Genomic DNA, 18162 nt, shown 5'->3' with positions numbered 1-18162 from the left:
ACTTAAGCCTACTCGGTGAAAATCTTTATTGCACTCAAAAAAGGTAACTTGTATTTAATTGTATAAAATCCTTTATAGTTTTATGTATAAAATCCTTCAGTTTCTACATTGCTAGTTTTACTTGATCAGAAAACAAAATTAGCTTCGAATTGGCTTACGGTTGGACGTCTTGGCAAGGTAGGACGTTTCGGCAGAACACCGGAATTTTCCATCCTTACATGTGGTATTGTAAATGCGGAAGTGATAGGTGCTGATTTTGGGCATGGAGTGTCATGCCCAATTTCGTTGTCACAATATGTTAACCCATTTTGTAACAATGACAATAAAGGTATATTCTATTCTATTCTATTCTTCTATTCTATTAAAAAAAAATAAGTGACCTTAAAACATTTAGTATTCAAACGTTTGTCAAAAGAACTTTTAAGAATTTTTAAACATTTTCTTTTAATTTATTACCTTTCAGTTGGAAAGTAATCCTTTAAAAGTGGACAATCTGGATCCTGTTTTTCAATGCAAGTTCAGCAATCCAATTTTAACTTCCATAAACTATTCGGTTTGTATTAACCCTTTGCACGTGACGTCATGTTGCGATCCAAGGCAGAATAAGCCATGACGGATGGCAAGAAGCACCCTAGCAGACAGCACTTGAATGAACATTTGAGTTGAAGCAAATACTAATAACCAGGACAGAAGAATATAACCACCACTTTTCACGATGATGATTTATTGCTGTGAGGTGGACAAGGCTATGAGCCAGATTTGGAATTTGATCCCTTTTGATGAAGACAGAAAATAGCGATGTTTATCTGCAGATCACACGGAGGGACTCACAGCCCTCAAAATATTCCAGGATTTGCAGCAAACCTTTTTTACAAGGCATTTTTGGATGCATTTCCAAGCAATTTTTTGTCTGGTATGTACGGGTTTTATTGCTAACTTTGTCTCTCCCGCAAAATCTACCCCTCTTTTAACATTAACGCGGACACGGTTCTTCCTATGCGTCTCAGTGCTGTGTTTCTGACAGGACAAGTTTCATGATCGTAGTCTGTATGTGTCTATTAAGATTATTGATTGGCGTGATTAAAACAAAAACAGTTCGCATAATTGAGGGTGAGATTTTGCAGGGAAGTTGATATTAGCCATAACTTGTCGCATCGAATACACTGCTACTGTAGCTAAAATAAAAATGATAAACAATTTGAGCAGCTTTCAGTTTACAATCGATTTGAGATTTGATGGCATCTTGGATAAAACATATTAGCATACACAGCTAAAATTAGTGTCTTACAATTGCAATAATGAGTTGCCTCCCCGCGTTAGTGAGCAACGCATACCGGTAACCCAAGCATCCAGGAAGAACTGGTAAGCATCCAGACTTTTATACGTTTTTGGATCAGCACCAGTGTATTGGGATGCTCCATTTACAATGTACAGTGGAACCTCGGTTCTCGACCATAATCCGTTCCAGAACACTGTTCGAAAACCGATTTGTTCGATCACCGAAATCATTTTTCCCCATTAAAAATAATGTAAATTGTTTTAATCCCTTCCAACACCCTGAATGTTTAACGTAAACATAAAGCTAACTCAGGCTAATCGTACGTTCGCGTTATCGTAATCTTCCGTATGAAAGATTACGCTAACATGAACGTGTAAAAGTCATTTAGCACCCGGGTCTCCACAACAAGTGGTGAGCGGTTCATTGGAAAGGGGGCTCCGTTCCAACACCCTCAATGTTGGGCTCCGTTCCAACACCCTGAATGTTTAACGTAAACTTAAAGTTAACCCAGGCTAATCGTACGTTCGCGTTATCGTAATGAATAGGATTTCTTTCCTTTATGGTGATCAGCAGAAGGCGCTCGCACACCTCCTTCATATTTGGCTATTATTTCTTTCTTAAATGGAATAGTTGTACGCATTACTTTTCTTTTTTCACCTGTAGCAACTTTGCTGCTTGCACTGACTTTAATCGGAGGCATAATAAGGGGCTAAAATACCCGTACGCCGCTCAGCATCGCACCCTAGCGTACGCACTCACGCATTACCGGCGTTCGAACTCCGATTTTTTTGGCGAACAGCAACGCAAGAATTTCTCGAAATTTTTGGTCGGACTCCGATTTGTTCGAACTAAGAGGCGTTCGAAAACTGAGGTGGTACAGATGTTGTGGACTGAAGTCAGGCATACGCGACGGTTTGTTTAGATGTGTTAATATGCCAAGAGAAAGACTATAGGTCGGCAGCTAGCCATACTAATGCTATACTCAGTGTCTTTAAATAGCGCTCTTTGTGGTTTGTGACAAGGTGAGCTACCTCATTTGACAGGTGCACAATATTTGTTTGACTAGTCATTGCCAATGGTGTTGAATAATATTGTTCTTGTTGTGGCTGTCTAAGGTTTAATTTCCGTCCGTCATGGTGTAATAACGTGGTTCAGTCACGCGTGTGCAAAGGGTCAAAGGTTATTTTAGAAACTAAAATTTAAAAGTATTAATAATCATTTTCTGTAGAAACACATTTCAGGCTATTGTATTGTCTTTGTTAGGGGAGCATTTTTAAATTTTAGTTTCTCAAGATTTTTTTGGGCATGGTCAAATATCAATACTGATTAGAATCTGTAATGGTACCAATACCAGCTTTATTTAAAAATATGAATACCTATATTAGTGAGGTGCTCCAGTATTCACTTCTCTCTTGTGGCAAGTTTACAACTGGAAACAAAATGATTAAAATGAGATATGTTATTATTTGATGCTATTTCTATGAAATATTATGTTGGGATTTGTATTATTGGTTCAAAATCAGGGGATGGGACAGAATATTATGCAATAGCAGCACTGGTGTATGTTTCACCTTGTAAAAACCATAGTATCTAACATCCCTAATTTTCCTATATCTTGCAAAGAGCCCTGACTTTTTGACTGCGATAAATAGTTTTTCTTACCATTTTTTACAGAGTTTATCCACACAAATTATAGAGTACAGTGTTCTTGTTTGTCCGGGTCCCTGCGTCCTAGACGCATCATGTTTGCTGGGGATGCATAGTGTCAAATCAACGCGCGTCCCGGGACGCAACTTTTTTGACACAAAATTGTCATTATTACCCGATTACTTTTTTTTAACAAAGATTTACCGCATTCCAAACTTTTAGTCAGGCAGATCCGCCATTGTTGTTTCGGTCTTGCGGTTCGAGTTTTCGTCTGCACGCCGATCTCGGCAAACGAGATCTCGTTGCTTTGAGATTACGTCATTGTTGTGGTGCTTGTCGTCGAGTGAAGGTTAAGTATGCCTCAGAAAAAACAGTTAGTATTAGGTGCAAATCAACACAAAATTGGTCATTTCTTTAGTGTCAGTAATAAGTCGAAACATAATGCAGAAAGTGATAACTACGGCAATAATTCCGACACGATAAATCGGCAGAGAATTTCTTCAGAAGATCGCAGAGGCAACGAAAACACATGTGTTGAAGCGAACGATTCGACGAAAGAAAATAAACAAAAGAATACTCCTAGCAAGAAAAGGACTTTTCTGCCAAAATGGACTAAATTATATTCCTGGTTGCGCTATGAGAAGGATGATAATGAAGGCTACATGATTTTCCAAATCTCATTCTGTTGGCGCAGCTTGCAATGACATCAGCCATACATACTGCAGGTTGTGAGGGGTTTCAGCGTCCAAAACAGCATCCTCACAAAAAATTGAAACTGCCTCAATATCGCAACACAACACCAGCTTATGAAGGTGAATCTTACCAAACAATTTAACCTTGAGAAGGCATTACAACTGTGGCGGGACAGCAAACCACGAAGAATAAATGAACTGAAAAATCTGAAGTAATAACTGCTTTGTATTACCAATTAACTGTGATGATTAAAACTGCATGAACAGATAGACTAATATTTCGGCAATATTATTTTGTATAATGTACAATATTTTTGTGAACTGAAAAATCTGAAGTAATAACTGCTTTGTATAACCAATTAAGTGTGATGATTAAAACTGAATGAAAATATAGATTTATATTACATTATATTACATATTTGTCGCTGATTTACAATTTAAACCTCAATAACACAAAATTTTGGGGACCCATAGATCTCTGTTGGGACCCATAGAAATTTGAGCATGCGAGTCCACGGAACCTATCACTTTTCAGAGGTAAAATGAACACGGAGACTACCATCCCGATGTCTTCGTTTTTATGTTCAATCACTTTAAATGGCCTATTTAGCACAATAGAAATGACAGAATTCGCCTGCAAGTCAACTGGGTTTGAAAATATTTTATGTTGTTGTCACCATATCAGTCCACAAGGTCAGCGGAGTTTGACATTTGATGCGACACACGAGTTGGACTGCGCTATAACTGTCAATCTTTTGAGTCCCTTGACAGCTTTTCATGTAGCAAGACGCCATGCTTCATAATTTAATTTAATGAGCATCCCACCCCTCAAAAATTATAGACTAAATATCAGAATGAATGCTTCTTTTAAGGTTATTTGGTCGAACGCTATACGTTTTAGCTTTAAAAAAAAAAAAAAAAAAGCATTGTCTTTATTTCTCCAAGGGCACAGATTGTTAGCCAAAAAAATGATGGGTGCTTTTTTTATTCAGTATTGATTCAGCTTATCTAAGCTGGGGCATCACTTCAATCACCGGGCTGACACAAGCAAAAGACAAGGTATGAGACCTTTTATGTGCTTTTTTTTAAAAAAAAAATAATCACTAACCACATTGGGGAATATATACCATGGGAACTGCTTATTTTGAATGTTGACAACCAAGAACTGTGCAACAAAGAGTGGGAGAAGGTGTTGGCAATCTGTTTATTCGAAGTCGTTGTTTTCTCACATTCGAGACACAAAATAAAGCTAGAATGTTAGATAGCACTCTTGCCAGAGGCTGTATTTGTTTTTTCTTTTTCCTTAAACTTTTACTGACAATTACTCGTTAAAGTGTGTAATTAAAGAAGATCCTTTACTGAGTGTCAGGGCGGGTTTATTCACCAGACATTAAATAGAGGTAACTTATTTGCTTTTTAATTCCCTTGCTATCAATTAGCAGCAGTTAAAAAGAACATCCATCGTACCAAAATATGAATTTTTAAAAAAGAATGATTGACATAAAATAATATGTTTAAGATTGTTCTAAAATTATTTTGCTTCCCCTAATCGCCATACAAGTGAAGAATCTTTGGATCTTCCTTTCATCTCTGAGCGTTTGGGGCGAAACTCTCTGGACTGCAAAAGATAGAAAATTAAGAAGACAGCAATAGATGACAGAAGAATAAGATAAACAATAAGGCAAAATATGACAGTAGAAGAATAAGAAGAGCAAGAGGACAGAAGAAAATAGAAAAATATGAAAAGCAAGACAGAAGAATGACGAGAATGATAAGACAGAGGACGATAGATGAACAAGAATGACATGTCGACAGTAGAAGACTGAAAAATAAAAAGAACAACAATATGTAAGAAGAATAAGAACAACATGTTGATAGACAGAAGAATATGAATACAGTATTATATAGAAGTACAGAGAAAAAGGGAAAAATGTAAGAACAATAACCATAACTGGAAGACATAAAAATATATAAGAATACAGTAAGAAGATAAAGGCAGTAGGAAAAAAAAGAAGACAGTCAAAAAAAAATCCAGAGGAAGATAGAAAAAAAAACGGTAAAAAAATTCAGAGGAAGTCAAAAGACATAAGAGTATGTAATGCAGTAAGAGTTCACGGTTCACAGATCCCTTAACCGCATTGATGTTTGGGGCACCAACGAGGGCGCATCTCTGGACAGCTTTCTCCACTGTTGACGGTCCCTGGCCTGTTCTTGGGTCATGGCAAAGTTTTTAATGTTGTTGGCTCAGTTCTTCTGCCCCCTTGGACAGTGCGCTGGAGAATAATCTTGGTCAGTTCTGATGATCTTGAGACATGACCATACCACTGAAGTTTCCGTCTGCGCAGAGGTGATAATAGTTCTTGGTAGGGTACAATGTGCCCTCTGATGGCACCGTTTTGTTCTTCACATGGGCTAAGTGGGTGATGCCTAGAAGTTTCCTGTAGCATCACATCTCCAAGGCCTGGCTTGGAGATAGAAGACAGAGTAGATGAAGACAAGACAAAAGAATAACAAGATAGAAGAATTAGAGGTACAAGACAGTAGATGTAGACATATGATAGAAGAAGAATAAGTAAACAGTAGAAGAAGACAGAAGATTAAAGACTAATAACAAGAGAAAAGCAGAATAAAATGGTAGAAGACAAGACAGAAAAATAAGAAGACAGCAAAGGAAGATAGAAAATGTCAGAAGAAAGTAAGAGTAAGAAGAATAAGAACAATAGGACCATAGTACAGAAGATGTTCTAATAAGAAGTAGAAAATAGAAGACAGAAGAAAATATAGGTCAGAAGAGGGTAGAAGAGTAAGAACTAGAAGACGAAAACTAAATAAATCAGTAGAATAAGAAAAACAAGGTAACAGTAGAAGACAGAAGATTAAAAAAAAATAGGAAGGACAAGTATAAAATTAAGGAGTGTAGTAGAAGACAGAGAAAGACAGAAGAATATAAAAGGTAAAAGAAAAAATGAAGATGACAGCTCAAAGATCAAATAAGACATCAAAAGATAAAAGAACAAAATGGCTTCTCCTGCCATCCCCGTTAAGATCCCTTGAAGTTCGGTTCACCTGACAATCGATTTTCCTACATTGTTAGTTCAAATTGCTGTAGGCAGAATACAGGTCTGCACAAGTCTGAGGCCACAGATAATAGATCGTAAAACGATGATGGCCAAATGATAATATCCTGGATTTATGCTTTTCCAAAAACCCAAGGACACTTTATATTATTATGTCCCAGTGATTAAGATGATGACTTTATGCGAGAGTAATGCGTTCGGATTTCAGTTTGGAAAGCGGGCCAACCATTTCGTAAAGTACTTTTTCAAGTACAAATATAGACGAATACTCACCACATTATTTTATTGTTGAAAAACATACAGAACAAAAATTGAAAGGAAACTACATCTGTAAATGAAATGCTATGCAAAATGAGCCTGAAATTTCTACATTCTCACTCTAAATATGTATAGGTGTGCTACTTTCATTCTATTTGTATCCCACGGCAAATGATAACAAAAGATATCTCAAGGCGAAACGGACTGCTTCCTAACAACAGAAACGGAACTCCATGGGGGGTTCACCATCTGCCTCCAACAGTTGGAGTTAGCCAAAACTGGAGAAAAACATAGAACGTAAGAATATCTCATAACAATACAGTAGATATTATTCTATTCCGAGGCAGGGTAGCAACGTGCAATTGCTGGATAATGGGGAATAGAAACGTACGTTTATGTTTCTGAACCCATGCTTCCCCAGATAAAAACTTTTAAATAACAAAATAAAATTTATCAAGGGTAGCCATTTCTTGATACTCCCAAGCTCAGTTTCCATAATTATCATATTTTTACTTCTCCCTTTAGCTTCACTGCAAGTCTTGAGACCTATAGTATGGAATAAATACAGTACAAAAATACAAGTGTTGTATGGCATTAACTTGCAAAGTCCCTACGAAGCACACAAGATTCTGAACTGAACCAAGAAAGAGAAAGACATTGTGGGAAGTAGTTAGGGCCAATATAATATCAGTTATGTGTTGGAAGGAATTTCAGTAGTGTGTATCAGTAATGCATGACAGAATTTGATCAGTAAGATTTATTTTAACATCACTTTTCAGTAATACGCAAGAACATTTTACTGGTGTGCTTGTCAAAGTTTTAGGAGTATTTGTGAGACTAGCTATTACATGTCTCAAGAAAATCAATTCCAACAGGTTAGCCACTTCCAAGAGCTAAGCTCACTAGCTAAGTAGATACTTTTCAAATAGAGTGGAATACTATTCTATATCACTAGTGATTTGTACTTTGCTGACTTAGTGCATTGCAGGTTAAAAAATATTTAGGGATCCATTATCTCTGAACGCCTATTGCTGTAAGCAGGGTTTGGCAGAACGCAAAAATGCAGCTTGCAGTTTTTGTTTACCGTTTTGTCCACCAAAAATGGAACTGCACTCATGTGGCCGCTATCCATAAACCCCAATCACATAGTGCTGCGAGCAGGGACTCGCAGAAGGATGTTTTGTCAGTATGGGGTGCCATTCTGGCCTCCCCAAAATTAAAAAAAAATTAAAAATTGTTGTGACCACGTTTAATTATTTCTGAGAGCTGGGGCCATTAGGGCGCTTTTTCTTTTTGATACGTGCCTCATAAGCGTGCACTTGTGGACTTCCTTAAATTTACTGCACTGTGTTGGCCGCATTTTATTATCCTCAGTGTATTATTTCTGAGAGCAGGGTCACAAGAGAGCAAATTTGGGTCATGTGTGGCAGCTCTTTTTTCTGGGTTCTTTCCACCCTAAATTAACAGCATGAGTTTGGCCATGATCCATTATTCAGAGTTAACTCTTGCTGCGAGCAGGGGCCAGCACAGCATATTTTTGTCTAGCCTCGCTGCTCTATTGTTTGCTGTTATTTCTGCCTAAAATGAACTGCACTAGTGTGGCCGGGATCCATTACCCCCAACGCAATACTGCGGCAAGGGGAAACTGGCAGGAGGCACTTTCGTCAGGAGGAGGGCTGTGTGGCCCACCTAAAATATAAAAACTCTTGTGCCCACAATCCATTCAACCTAGTTGTTTGTTGCTAGGGGCAGTGGCCGGCAGAGCATTCCTTTTTCTGATTCAAGCTGCTGTGGCAAGCCATTAAGAACTGTATAAAAAATGTACTGTTTTGGCCAGGATCCGTTATCTCTAGTCTACTGAGGGTGGAGGCTGAAAAAAAATTGTATCACAAGTCGTGGCTTTTTTCTCCCGTTCTTTATGCCTAGAATGAACAGCAAATGTGCGGTCGTGATCCGTTATCCCTGGTTGACTATTTCTGCGAGCGGGGGCCGACAGAACATCTTAGTGTCCGGCCTGGCAGCTTTATTTTTTTTTGGGTGCTGTTATTGCTGCCTAAAATGAACTGCACTCTTGTGGCCAAGATCCATTATCCCGCATCCCATATTGCTGCAAGAGGCACTTGGGTTTGGAGGATTGCCGTGTGGCCTGCCTAAAATGAAGTACAGTTGTACCACAATTCATTATCCCTGGTCGACGATACCTAGGGGCAAGGGCCAGAGGCCGGCAGAGCATTTATTTTCTGGTTCAGGCTGCTGATATGTGCCATTGTAAACTGCATAAAAACTACTGCACTTTTTTGGCCGAGATCCGGGATGGTAGTTGAGAGCAAATCTGTGTGCGGTTTGTTCTTCAAGCGTAAAATGAACACCCGTGCGGCCGTGATCCATTATCCCTGAGAGACTATTAATATGAGCGCATGTTAAAAATGGGAGGGGCTACTTTGCTGAGCCTTCTGGTCCCCATTAACTGCGATAAACAAGGGAATATAGTAAAAGACGCTGTACAAGCACTATTTTGTTAAGTTTCTTATATGTAATTAAATCACTGACAACGTTAATTCAAGTGGCTGTTTAAGACTAATGAGGTGCAAAACGCCGTGCTTTTCTTTTTGCAATCACTTCTAGAAATAAGGCATCGATTTCCTTCTTGCCTCAGGCAGCTTCAATTACCTTGACTGACATTTTTGTCTTTCACAAAAAATAAAAAAATAAACATCGGCAGCTAGATCAAAAATGATTCATGATTAATTCGTTAACAGAAAAGCCAGAAGACCACAAAGCTCCGAAACCTGGATAAGGATTTTATTGATAATTGAATTACATTTCTCTTTTATACATATCTCATAAATGATACAGGATTTTACACTTTTTTTTGCCAATATTACAGCATCATGTGAACAAAACAAAAACATCCCCAAAAAAATACAAAATAAAAAAATTGGAGGTCAGACTGGAGTATAAGGTTGTTTCATTCGTATATGCGTCACTCCTTTCAACGTATTTAAGTGCACGGCAGAAGTTCAAAAACACGCATTCGAAAATGAAGACATTTACAAAAAAAGGTCGAGCTAGCGGACAATTTGCTTAAAATCCCGAGCAGGACAATCGGTCAGCGGTTCAAAAAAACCCTCTTTTGTAGTGCGGCGAGGATTTTGGGCTCTCTGGGACAATAAATGCACAAAAAAATATATGGATGTGTTTGAGGTGTTAGCAATCACTGCTAGCAATCTCAGCTAACATCATTCCTAAATCATCTTTTTTGGGGGTGTTTTAATATAATTTCCTATGTAAACATACATTCATGCAGCACCCTTTTTATATAAAGATTTCTGTATTTGATGTAAATCAGATTTTGCAACGCATCAGGGCATAAGAGAGAATATGGACGGTGATATTAAGCCAACAAAAACACATAAAAAATGAAGTCAAAGACCACACCCAAGAAGGAAATAACTATTGCAATGGGAAAATAGACGTAGCTAGCAACAGATATGTGGTTTAAAACTCACAATTCATACATCGCTATTATTGTAGAGTAAGAGAAAAAAAATAGTTGTAATCTATTTCAGAAGGAAGCCATTTTGTCTGGTAAAGGGGTGAGAATGAATTTACATCTAGCTGCTACAAAAGAAAAAAAGTTGTCATCACACTAGAATCTGAAAGCAATTTTACAGTTCCGTCCAAATTTCCACATATATTGAGTTTTCTGAGGCTGGCAATCTTTCCACACCTTAGTAAAAAGTTTTGAATAATCTCGACGATAGTTTGTTTTGAAAATTACATTTCTCTCAAACATGTTACCCTCATAATTCACTCTTTGTGTTTTTTCCCTAAAACTTTTTTAAAGCACTAATGAAGCAACCAGAGGATGACCAGAGTGCGTTATACACGATGAGACAAATAAGTAGAGGTAGCCTAAAATCTGGGTCGGGCCTAAAATGTCAATCATTACGTTCCGGTTCTGGACGGGCTTCTCTCTCGACGTAGAATATCCACCCCTCATTGTTCCTGGTTTCTTTTTAATTATGGGAGATCCATGCGATGGATTCTGTGCGATGGATTCCGCAGCCCAGGAAGGGGGACGGAATCACGTGGATCCTCCACAAAGAAAAAGAAACAAAGAACAATGACAGATGGATAAGAATACATTTTTAAAAAGTCAGCAAGAGAGAAGCCCTCCTCCACCTGAGTCCTCACAAATAAAGCGTGAAAATCCAGGTTGGCTTAGGGCTCGGTCCCTCAAATTAAGTTCGTTTGTTGGGCTCGAACTAGGCCCCTGTCGGGTTCAGGCTATATATTTTTAGGCCTGATCTAACCTCAACAAAGAAAGGTTTCCATTGGAGTAAAAATGACTATGTCGCTCCTAAACATTGAGAAAGTTCTAGTGAGGGCTTACCACAGCATGCAGTCTACCCTGCCTTGTCTTGGAAGGAAGCAGGAAGAGGGAACAACCACAGTGGGGAGGAAAGCTCGCTTATAATAGAGATTTTATTGCCCAAGATTTATTTAAATGCATGTTTTGTTGAAAGAAAAGCACACAGATGTGTCGATATGAATCAAAGTAAAACCGTAATGTGGGGATTTAACTTGTGAATAGGTACTTCGTATTCAGAAATACATGTGGATATATTTATATGAATATTTGAATCTATTCAAAAATCCGTTTAGACGTACTGTCACTGCCATGTGAAAAAGACGTTTTGAATTTCCGTTTTGAATAGTTATTTAAGAAAAAGATGTTCTAATAAAAGCAAAAATATGTAAAAAAAAATGGAAGTACGCAGAAGATTAAACTTTTTTCCTGATAAACAATAGACAATGACAAATTAATGAGCTAATAACAGCTCCCAGGATGTATTTGGTAGGACGCAATGACACAAACAGGCCACAACTACGATGTAGTAGATTGCAAAAATGCTGAAACATATTTTTGAAAATCTAAATATGTTGATGGAGATAGTTTAGATCTTTTTTTGTAATTTCATATGGTTTATTAAGAAAAAGTTGTCATATGCAAGTATATGTTTGTGATGAAGTTATGACAATAAAGGCCGATACTTTAAGAATTTAATCTTTGCAAAAATGCGCCAAAAATATATATTTTTTAGATAAAGATATTGGAGATTTTTTTTTTCCGAGGGGAAAAATTTGTGTGTTTGTCTTTTTTTGAATCACCAAAACGATATAAACCAATGAAAGTATGTATGGAAAAGCTTTTTGTGAAAAATAGATTTCCCATAATGCAACAAGGTATTGACTTCTGCGTATATCCAGTGGCATTATGGGAAATGCTGAAACTGAAAAAGCACAGCTAGCATGTATGTGTGTGTGTATATATATATATATATATATATATATATATATATACACACATTTTTTTTTAATGACTTATGTGCTTATTTTCTGACATACCGTATACTATAGGCCAAATGCTAGAAAAAAACGAAAGAAAAAGAAAAGCTCTTCTATACCCTGTGACATTATGCAAAACGTTTTTAGCATTTAGCCTACAAGTACAAGTCAAATGTTTACTCCCCATCATCGAATGTTACGGAAATGTTCTGGTTGTTTTATGACAAAATAACAACAAAAATCTTAATACGAGCCCCTCCCCCCACCGGGGAAACAACTAGCATCTGGTCATTCATTTTATTTGATTGTATACATATAGATTTCTTTCATATTCATCTCATAACAAATATATTATGGCTTTCAAAATAAAAAGTGCCAAAATATTTTTTTTTCTCGAGGGAATAAAAGAACACACAGTGATGTTGTTGTCGGTAGTACTTTTATACTTGCGCAGGAAGATTTTCTTGTTCCTTTTTTTTCCTGGAGGAGGCGTGGTCAGAGTAGGACGAGGCAGCTGAGTTCCGCGCCTCACCGAGCGGTGTTTGTAAACTTGTGACACTTCCCACAACGTGGCCCTCGGTTAGCTCTTATTTGTGTTTTTCTACTCACAGAATGGCGGACACACACATCCACACAAACGCCGGGAGGTCAAGTTGCGGGAATTCCCGTCCGGCTCTCGGGTTCGACCACAGGCAGTTTGTCGGACGGCTAAACAAATTAGCCGAGTTGCAAGATTCACTCCATCGTCGCGGTGAGTTTTATTATATATTTTTTCAGTTCTTCTTGGTTCCCTCTGGTGATTTTCCGTTGCAAACAGTTGGTTGTCGTCAGGGACCAAAAAGGGCAAATACCCAACTGGAGGGGGGGGATTTGGGGGATGCAAGAGCGAGAGGGTAGAGGGAGAGGAGGAGGTAGCGTTAATCTCCTCATCAATCCTTGGCAGCGTTGAGTTGTTGAACCGGCAGCTGAAGCTGTAGCGGGTCCCGGAGACGTTTCAGATCCAACTCCACCTAAACAGCGGCAAAAAACGTTTTACAACAGAAAAGTAGGCTTCATTTCCATGGTTATCATGTTTTTACTTCTCTTTAGCATCCCCTCAAGCCTTGGGATCCATAGTGAATTAATACAGTCCACAAAATACAGTATCGTACCACAAAGTCTTTACAAAGCACCCAAACTAAACTGAATAAAGAAAAGGCACTGCGGGAAGTACTTCAGCCAATAACATGTTGGTGATGTGTTGGAATGCTTTTCAGTTGTGTGTTAGTATTACAGTTTTATGATATCAGTAATAGTCAAAAGAATTTGATAAAAAATTATTATTGATTTCGTATGATTTTATTTGAAGGCTGGTCAGTGTTTCAGTAGTGTGAGTTAGTAAGAGTATCTCAGAAACTACTTCGTGCTTCGAACTTCACGGCTCAGTACATTGCGGATTGAAAAATATTTCGGTATCTACAGGTATTATCCCAGATTGGATATTGCTGCAAGCGGGAGCTGGCAAAGTGCATTATTGTCGGGCCTGGCGGCTTCTTTGCCGCCTGTCCAACAAAAAGCGAACTGGAGCAGTGCATCCGCGATTTATTATCCCTGATCGCATATTGCTGTGAGTGGGGGCCATCGGAGTGTATTTTTGTCAGGCCTGGCGACTCTTCTTTTGCCATTTTGTCCACTGAAAAGTGAACTGCACTGGTGTGGTCGCGATCCATTATACCCGGTCGCATATTTCTGTGAGCGGTGGCCAGCAGACTGCACTTATTCGGGCCTGGTGGCCCTTTTTTTCTATTCTGTCCACCCAAAAGTGAACTGCACTTGTATGGCTGCAATCCATTATCCAGCCTATTTAATTCATTTTGACTGCTGCACTAGTTCAGTGAGTCCGCCAACAACAATTAAATGTGGCATGATGTGTTACTTTTCAGTACTAGACATTTCCCCACTGATTTCTTTTTTTTTTTATTTAAGAATTGGATGTAAATAAGCACATTTTTATGGCTGTTCAAGCCTACGGCTACAAATCCGGTGCTTCTTGTACGAAAAATGAAAACAAAGTTGAGTTTTCTCCTTAAATTTATGCATGCGGCTTTTAATCAAGTGCGCTCTGTAGTCGGAAATTTACAGTAGAGTCACGAGTTGCGGCTTTTTTTTTCTTTTCTTTCTGTCTGTCTGAATTGGAAGGCACCCAAGCGGTTGTGATCCTTTATCCCCAGCCTTCGATTGCTGCAAACGGGGGCCGGAAGAGCGCATGTTATAAATAGGGGGGCTACTACGCAGATATTAGTTTATTTACAATGTAGTAAATTATCGTGGACTTTAGTTGAGTTTGAATAAGAATGATTCCATTTGGGAAATGTAGTAAAAAAGGGTTATAAACGGTCATATAAGGCTTTATATAAGGCTTTCAACTTAGGTATTTTGATCTTCCACAGTGTGTGTGTGCTTGGAGACTTTTTATTCTCCGTGTTGCAAGCAGATAATTTTTTTTCAATAAGCATTGGTACCTCGGAGATATCTTCTTTGAGCTTGTTATATTTCTCAACGTCAAAGCGTGTCCTTTTCACCCCCTTGTGGAGGAAGAGCAGATACTGTCGGTCTCTGGCGTCCGGGTACACGTATTCCTGAGGATGACAAAGATTCCAGTTATTTACTTCCCATGACTGTTATCGACTTCAAAGATAATTTAAAATTCAGGGCCATTGAATCAAAAGTTTCTCCCCATATACTCTTTTAAGTGACAATACCTTCTTTTATATACCTATATATATATATATATGGTCACCTAATGACTCCCAACACATCAGTTGGTTTGAGCGAGGGGGCTGGGAATCCCCTCCTCTGTATCAATATCCCAGAAATATTCAGAAATGTTCATGTGTTCTTGACTCTAGCCACCTCCCACTTGGGCGATATGGCTCCGGTATATATAAGGGACACCCTGAACTGGTCGCCAGCCAGTCGCAGGGTACACAGAGACCGACAACTCGGTCATTCACAACTAGGGACAATTTGGACCGGCCAATTGACCTGACATGCATGTTTTTGGAACGTGGGAGGAAACCGGAATGCCCGGAGAAAACCCAAGCAAGCAGGGGGAGAGCATGCAAACTCCACACAGGAAGGTTTGATCCCATGACCTCAGAAATTCTTTTAAATTTTACAAGTTTATGAGACTCTGGCGGGACCAATTAAACCCTGGCGGCCCGGAGGGAACTTCTTAAGTACAGGAAACACAGATTTCAAAATCGAGGAAGTCAGCCTGCAGTTGGCGGCCATTTTCTTACCTGGCGCGTGAGCACGAAATATGCGTACATGGCCATTGCCGTGCCGTAGGTGATGAAATAGGTGACGGGCTCCATGATGTCCCAAGAATATTCCCACCAGGTGAGTCTGGCCAAGATGCCGAACTGGGTTGCCATGTAGGCCATGCCACCCCATAGCACCCAAGTCGTACGGCGCTCCGCCTTCCTGCTCAGCTCCTCCTTCACCTACAAGGAAAAATGAACATCAACGGTCACTCTTTTAGAGGCTGAAAGCTACTTTTATGTTGTTACTATGTTATTAAAGGTGGGGTTGAAATAAGCTCAACCACTAATACATCATATTAGTTAAAAAACAAATTCTCCAGAAAATCACATTGACCCAGGGCTTATGAGCTATTTTCAAAACTGGTCCACGAGCTACTCAGGTTTTCTTAGGGGTTACCTGGTGATGGTCGGCACCAAAATGGTGACCACTGATGCACATGATTAGTTATCGACAATTGATATTATACATTTCCATGGCTCTATTTGGAACATAATTACCATAAAAGCCTGCTTGCCATCAAAATGAACAGCTTACAATTCAGCACAAAGAATGAACAAGTACTGATACCATAAATCACTGCCTATATTGTATTGAAACCTGATTAGCATCAAAATGAACAGAATGGCTAAAGTAGATTATGAAATAAAATGATCTGCATTTATATAGCGCTTTTCAAGTCAATGACTTCCCAAAGCGCTTTACATTGTGCTTCACATTTCCCAATAGCGGCCGTGATCTGTGCAGCCATGTAAGGCGCTAACCTGCTTTTTGGGGGTAATTGGGGGTTCAATGTCTTACCCAAGGACACTTCGACATGTAACACGGACAAGCCGGGATTCGAACTGGGATCCCTTAATCCTAAAACGATCGCTCTACCTCCTGAGCTACTGCCGCCCTCCCCGTATACTTATTCATACATCCTTCCATTAGCTGCACCGCTTATCCACAGTAGGGTCGCGGGGTGCTGGAGCCCATCCCAGCTGTCTTCGGGCAGTGGGCAGGTGACACCCTGAACTGGTTGCCAGCCAGTCGCAGGGCACACATAGACAGACAACTCACTCGCTCATTCACACCAAGGGACAATTTGGACCGGCCAATTAACATGAAATGCATGTTTTTGGAATGTGGGAGGAAACCGGAGTGCCCGGAGGAAACCCACGCAAGCACAGGGAGAACATGCAAACTCCACACAGGAAAGTTCGATCTCATGACCTCAGAACCGTGCCGCACACGCGCTAACCACTGCGTCGCTGTGCTGCTAAAGTAGATTACTATTTTATTAAATAAATCTCAATTTATTAAACTCATCTCAAGGTATCAACATGAAAAATGAGCTAGTACCGATATTATGTATCGCTGCAGATACCATCCTTATTATAGTATTGAAACCTGATTGGAATTAAAATGAACATGGTGGCTAAAGAAAAAGAAAAACACTCAGAATGTATTGGATTTTATCTCAAAGTATCAGCACCAATGATGAGCACGTACCGATACCGTGGATGATTGCCAATACCAACTTTATTGTATTGAAGGCTAGTTAGCATGAAATAAAGAAGAGGATAGCTTGAGAAAAAACCACTCAACATGCATTGGACTTCATTTGAAGGTATGAGCAGTAAAAATGAGCAAGTACTGATACCGTGTATCACTGCAGATAATAGTTGCAGTGTTGTAATCAAATTACAGGATTATATTGTTGTAAAATTCAAGATTTAATTGTAATTCAATCCAATTATTTGTTAAAACATGTAAATAAAAATATATTTTGTTGCGATTAATAAAAGTTTCTTTGAAGTTATTTTTTATGGAGGAAGGAATTGTAAACTTGAAATAAATAAATAAATAAATAGGATATAGTAAAGTAATCTGCTCCCGGTACCGATTCATCCCTAATTAGCACGCAAGCTAGCACGCACCTTCTCCAGGGGGCGGAGCTGAGAGTTGAGGTCCTCCAGCCGTCCAATCAGCTCGCGTTCTTTGCTTAGTTGGTGCTCCTCGATGCGCAGCGTGGTGTAAAGCTGCTGCACCAAAAACTTCACGTCGTTCAGCCTTTCCGTTTCCTCGTGAGGCAGCAGTTCTGACCAGAGAAATATCAATCAATTTAGTCAATTAATCAATCATCAATAACATCCAAAGTTTTCTTTGAGGTCACCGTCCTTACCTCTCCTCGGCGGCCGGACAAGATGAGTGGTATCGTTGATGAGGAGCTTGAAGTCATCTAGTAAGAGGATATCGATGCCTGTAGAAGAAGCAACCCTGGCTCCATCTGCAGAAAAGTAGAAACTTTCATGTTCTGTACTTTTGGTTCTGTCATTTTCTGCGTTTTAATGCTTTCAGTAGAATTTTGATCTTTGATGTCTTAAAGATAGGTTGTCGCAATAGATTATTGGATTTGATTTGTTGTTCCATTTTATAAGGCAATGTCTTTCTTTTCTGTTTTGGACTGTTCGAGCTATATGATGTTGGCACATATTCTAGTTGTTTTAGCCACGTGTGTGTGTTACCTTCTTCCTCTTTCGCCTTCATAGCTCGTTATTGTTCCAACAAA

At 39.1% G+C, this 18162-nt stretch overlaps 1 protein-coding gene across 1 annotated transcript in view; it reads right to left on the bottom strand.

The window, feature by feature from the left end:
- Positions 1–9734: 9734 nt before the first annotated feature.
- Positions 9735–18162, bottom strand: part of mcu (mitochondrial calcium uniporter) — a 96278-nt gene continuing 87850 nt past the window's right edge. Inside the window, exons 5-9 of the mRNA XM_088351532.1 lie at positions 17776–17880; positions 17531–17691; positions 15587–15790; positions 14807–14923; positions 9735–13315 (exon numbers count right to left, since the gene is read on the bottom strand). Of these exons, the coding sequence (XP_088207658.1) occupies positions 13235–13315; positions 14807–14923; positions 15587–15790; positions 17531–17691; positions 17776–17880 (668 nt within the window). The 3' untranslated portion in view covers positions 9735–13234. The remainder of the gene's footprint in view (positions 13316–14806; positions 14924–15586; positions 15791–17530; positions 17692–17775; positions 17881–18162) is intronic.

The sequence above is a fragment of the Urocampus carinirostris genome, chromosome 13 (genome assembly GCF_059441175.1).
Source record: "Urocampus carinirostris isolate Australia breed hairy pipefish chromosome 13, RoL_Ucar_1.0, whole genome shotgun sequence".
Lineage (NCBI taxonomy): Eukaryota > Metazoa > Chordata > Actinopteri > Syngnathiformes > Syngnathidae > Urocampus > Urocampus carinirostris.
The sequence above is the reverse complement of the archived record's forward strand: the minus strand, read 5'-3'. Positions and strand labels throughout refer to the sequence as shown.